The sequence below is a fragment of the Daphnia pulicaria genome, chromosome 1 (genome assembly GCF_021234035.1).
Source record: "Daphnia pulicaria isolate SC F1-1A chromosome 1, SC_F0-13Bv2, whole genome shotgun sequence".
Lineage (NCBI taxonomy): Eukaryota > Metazoa > Arthropoda > Branchiopoda > Diplostraca > Daphniidae > Daphnia > Daphnia pulicaria.
Window position 1 is genome coordinate 35,055,808 of NC_060913.1, and position 5,032 is coordinate 35,060,839.

General features: G+C 33.7%; 1 protein-coding gene across 1 annotated transcript; it reads left to right on the forward strand.

Annotated features, from left to right (window-relative positions):
- Positions 1-2,672: 2,672 nt before the first annotated feature.
- On the forward strand, positions 2,673-4,779 carry LOC124311651 (beta-1,4-N-acetylgalactosaminyltransferase bre-4-like). Its single transcript, XM_046776097.1, has 4 exons — positions 2,673-2,948; positions 3,031-3,291; positions 3,869-4,064; positions 4,351-4,779. Exons 1-4 carry the CDS (start codon positions 2,678-2,680, stop codon positions 4,730-4,732), a joined length of 1,110 nt encoding a protein of 369 aa, XP_046632053.1. The 5' UTR covers positions 2,673-2,677; the 3' UTR covers positions 4,733-4,779.
- Positions 4,780-5,032: the final 253 nt, after the last annotated feature.

Below are 5,032 nucleotides of genomic sequence, written 5' to 3' on the forward strand. Positions count from 1 at the left end.
TGAAAAAATCAGGAGATGTAAATGGTATAATGCGCATCTTAAAACCAAATTTCATGGCAGTACAACGAACGGTTGAGGAATGAAAAATGAAATAAATTTTTCGTCTTAAAATTGGGTCGTCCTACCTTGACTTTTGAATCAAATATCGGCTTTCCCGATTACTTTAAAATTAAAAAAAATATGGAATATATTCTACGTTAACTCTTCTTTAATCCTGTTTAGTTTGTTTTATATTTACAATAGTTTAAATAAGATATATTCAATAATATACCAAGACCCTTGTGTTGGGGGCGCATCGGCCACTCAGCGTCGGGGCTTTTTGGCTTACATAAAATTGCACATGATAGCATTAAAATTATTTTTGGTCAACTTTTTTTGTGTTTTTAGTCAACTACCATACTTATTTAAGCTTTTTTATTGATATTCCGTTGGTGGGTTGCATTATTGGATTATTTTTTTTTTAATTTTGAGTTTCTAATGTCAGTCAACGGTTTTTCCGTAAGAAATACAGGGGCCGAGACACCCCGGCGGTGTGAGCAAGTGACCCCGTATCAGGGGCGAGTTTGCTCTTTTTTTTTTTTTTTTTTTTTTTTAAATTGGCAATAACCTAGTCTTAATTTATTTATTCAGATCGGATTGAAAAAACCGTTTAAAGCAGGAAGGATTTTCTTTCTTTTAAGATTTGGTGGATCTAAATACGTTGGAAAATAAGGGAATGGGAGCTAAGAGAAAAAAAAGTGAGCCAGTCGCCCCACTCTTCCCTAAATCGCTGACGGCCACCCAATGAAAATTTTAAAAAATGAGTCAACTGCTCCGCACAATTTTCAAATGATGAACATTCACTACTTATCAATTGATAAAAAAATAACCGATTGATGTTGAAAGAGAAAAGAGAGGATCGTCTATTCCTGTACACAACAGATAAAAGATGTGAATAATTTTGATAAAAGTTGCTGGGTTCCAAAAGGCGACGAGGACAAACTGTGGATCGGATAAGAGGGAGTCTGATCGAAAGATTTTCTTTTCAATCGATATAGGGTGATAGCCTGATAGGGTAAGAGATCGAGAATTTTTTTCTCCCATTTATTTGGCGATTTCATATAGGGGAGACCGGGGCTATGTGGGACATTTTTTTCTTTACGCTGCCATTTAAATAAAAATAAGAATTATGAAAAAATAAAAGTATATGGGTGATTCCCTGGCATTTATTTACATTTGGTAATTTGTTTAATTTCTTTCGTTGAATAATTTAATAGTTATGTGATGAAATGCCAACATGAAAAAAGGCCGAAAAACAAAAAATTTAGGGTTAAACAAAACAGAGCCAGGGGTAAAATGGAACATCGTTTTTCTCTGCAATGGCTTAATTATATTTATTAAATAATGCACTGGTGACAAGGAAATTCATTTCCCTTTCAGAAGTGCTGTTTTTTTTATTTATTTTATAAAGTAGAAGTGGAGATACTATCAAAAAAATTTTCGATCATTTTTCAATTGGTTTTTGTTGCCAGGGGAGGTTTTTCTGGAAATAATTTTGATCTGGCAATACCTGTTTTACCCCGTTTTCCATGTCCCGTTTAACCCGAACCCAAACAACATGAAATAAACTAAATTATAACATACTTAGGGACACATTTTTTATAAAATATTAATATCAACTTAAACTAGAAAAAAAACCTATCAAACAGCTATCTGGGTTTTATAAAAATATTAAAAAAATTATTACGAAAATGAAAAACTAAACGTCAGAAATTTTTTCCGATTCCCATTTTTTTGTTTTCCCCATAAAAATCGACAAATTAATCATAATTTCAAGAAAAAAGGTGTATAAGATAAATAACACATCCGAAAACATCATTTAACATACGCTGTATATATTTCATAATTTTTAGACAAATTGTACAATAAAAATTGCCCTGTACATTTTGGCCCCTAGTCCCACAAAGCCCCGGTCTCCCTTAATAATAAATAATCATTAATAACAAATAATGACTATACTATTTACTAGAAAGGACTAAGAAGAAACCGGGTGGTCATTGATGGAATGTGTGAACCGGGTAAATACAAATATATCTCAGAAAAATGGCCAGACTAAAGACAAATAAAGAGAAAAAATCCGAGTCTATTTAATTATTCAGTTTGTTTATACTAGAATCCCAAATATAATTTAACGTTTTGAATAAACATCACATCACTGAGAAGCAAGAGCTGGTGAATTTCCAACCAATTACTTTTCCAACAAGCCTCTCCCCCACCTAAAAAATCTTCCCCTAATCCCTTTGCTGTCCCTTCCCTCTCGTTTCAAACTTTCGATAAATCTCCTTCTTCATTTACTTTCTAACTGAAAGATATTTCTAGACATGATGTCCGTTATTATCATTGACACACTGTCTAGAAAACTTAATTTTTTAAAGGGAAATTAAAATTTCCAGTCTTTCGCCAAGTATTCGTAAATGAAAAGACAACTGAATAAAGAAAGCCCTATATGTATATGCCCCTAACGCTACACTACTCTTCAATGCAACGTAAAAGCACAAATGCTGTGCTATCTATTGTGTGTTTTTAGGAACCAATTGTATTTCTCCAAACCACAGACCAGAGTCTTTTGTTACGTTTTCTAAGCTTCTTCTCTTCTTCATAGTTTGTGACCAAAGTCTAACGTTGCAGAAGTGGTAAAATGGTGCTCCTACGTTCCTACTTGAACTCCTACTTGATGTTCATACTGAAATCCATCCCAAGTTATATTCGAGTGTTAATAATAGCCGTATTACTGATTTTTATTTGGTTTCATTTTAGCTATAATAGGCTTAACGAATGGAAAATCGATTACAATACAACTTTGCGTTTTGAGAGCACCAATAGACAAAACGAACATAGTGACATGGAATCATCGCCCATAAAATATTCTAAATCACTCCAGATATGTCTTCTTATTTCACCTAAATTAAGTAATATAGCTTATACACGCAGATGATGCACATAATTCAAATAAGTGTTCATTGTTGAACTTAATGCATTTCCACGTTTCAGTTGGTTGGACAAACCTCTCATTGGAAACCACTGAAGCCTTTCTGAAAGAAGATAAAAATGCATTTGAATTAAAGATGAGAAAGGCAGGATTGAAAATTGGAGGAATATTTCAACCTAACGAGTGCCAATCGCGACACAAAGTGGCCATCATTGTGCCAATTCGAAACCGAAAAGAACATTTAATCGTTTTTATGAGGTATATGCATCCTTTTCTACAGCGACAACAACTCAATTACGTCATTATCGTCGTCGAACAATACAGTCAGTAAATTATTTTTCAATAATCAGCATGTGTATTTATTATTATATTATAACACTTAAATGTACAGTACCTACCTAAAGTTTGGGAACGAGCGAGCGTGCGTGATAGAACCTTATGGAGAAAGGCGGTTTTTCTCGCCGTTCCCAAAAATCCAATTTTCGTCGGAACGCGACGAATTATTTTTTGGCCCTGCCAATATGGGTAGCATTAACCTATTTTTTTAAAAATTTTTCTGATCAAGGGAAGGGTAGGATTTAAATGGATCCCTAACTTTGGGAAAACTCCGTATCGGTACTAGAACGAAACTCAGGGATCCATTAAAACCTATCCTTCACTTGATCAGAAAAATCTAAAAAAAAACATTAGCTTAATGCTATACCCATACTGGCTACGGCCAAAAAAAAAAAATTCGTCGCGTTCCGACGAAAATTGGATTTTTTACAACGCCAAGATAAAACGCCTTTCTCAATAAGGTTCTATCGCACGCGTTCGCGCGATCCCAAACTTTAGGTAGGTACTGTAATTCTAAATATATTCATGATCTGATCTGCGTCTTTCCAATTTTCAATTACGTAGAGGATTTGCCATTCAACCGAGGAATGCTCATGAATATTGGCTATAAAGAAGTTCAATTATTACCAGAGAAATACGACTGCTTCATCTTTCACGATGTTGATATGTTACCAGAAAATGACGGAAACCCATACACATGTCCGGAAAAAGGAAAACCTCGACAAATGGCTTTCTCAATGGACTATTTTAAGAATTACACGTAGGTTTTTTTAAATGCTTCTCTGGCTATTTAGCCTACTGAATTCTTTCTCTTATTTTTGTTATTCGGCTATATGCATACTAGAGTATCCAGTAGTCTATATAGTTATTTTCGTCTGACGAAACAATATACATAGACCTAAATTCTATTGTTGTATTTATAGCTTTTTAGTTTTGAATTTATTTAAGAAACTATTATAGTTATAGTACATAAAAAAGTTTACCATTCCACATCAAATACATAATCCTAATACAGGTGTTATTAAAACACTTCTCTTTTTTTATAGGCCTGTTGCCTCTGGATTTTTTGGAGCTGTTACCGCATTATCAGCTACAGATTTCGATAAAATAAATGGTTTCTCAAATTCTTTCTGGGGGTGGGGTGGAGAAGACGAAGATTTTTACCATCGGGTAATTTCACAAAACCTCTCTGTAGTTAGAACGTTTGGCGGTCAGCAATCCAATTTGGTTCGCTACAAGATGCAGTCCCATCGAAGGGCCGTACCAAACCCAGACAGACTGAATGTGATGAAAAAAGGTCTAGCGCGATTGAAAACTGATGGTCTAATAAACCTAAAATATAGAATACTTAATCTAGAATTCAAACCTCTTCACGTTCACGTTCTAGTTGATTTGCTACCGGAAAAAAACCGAGAAAGACACACATAAGAAAGTGTATTCACACTCGATTGTAAGATTTATGTGTGACATTAAAAATATCCTCATTTTTTTCGTGCATAAATTGCAGCAAACAAATATTTTTTTTTTAAATTTTGTTCTTCAATAAATTTTACTATGACTTCCAAATTTTGTTTAAAAAAAACTGCTTTTAACGGTGTGAAAGGGTTTTAAATACACAATTTATCAGACTATTACTTACGTATTTAGAATTGGCCAGAAAGTAGGCCTACATACAGTGATCTACTATAAGTTAGGCCTATAGTTATAATTAAAATATTTGCCTGTTAA

Coding starts and splice junctions, on each gene's coding strand:
- LOC124311651 (XM_046776097.1), top strand. CDS start 2,678: ATGGTGCTCCTACGTTCCTACTTGAACTCCTACTTGATGTTCATACTG. Junction 2,949..3,030: donor TCTTATTTCACCTAAATTAA/GTAATATAGCTT, acceptor TCCACGTTTCAG/TTGGTTGGACAAACCTCTCA. Junction 4,065..4,350: donor GACTATTTTAAGAATTACAC/GTAGGTTTTTTT, acceptor CTTTTTTTATAG/GCCTGTTGCCTCTGGATTTT.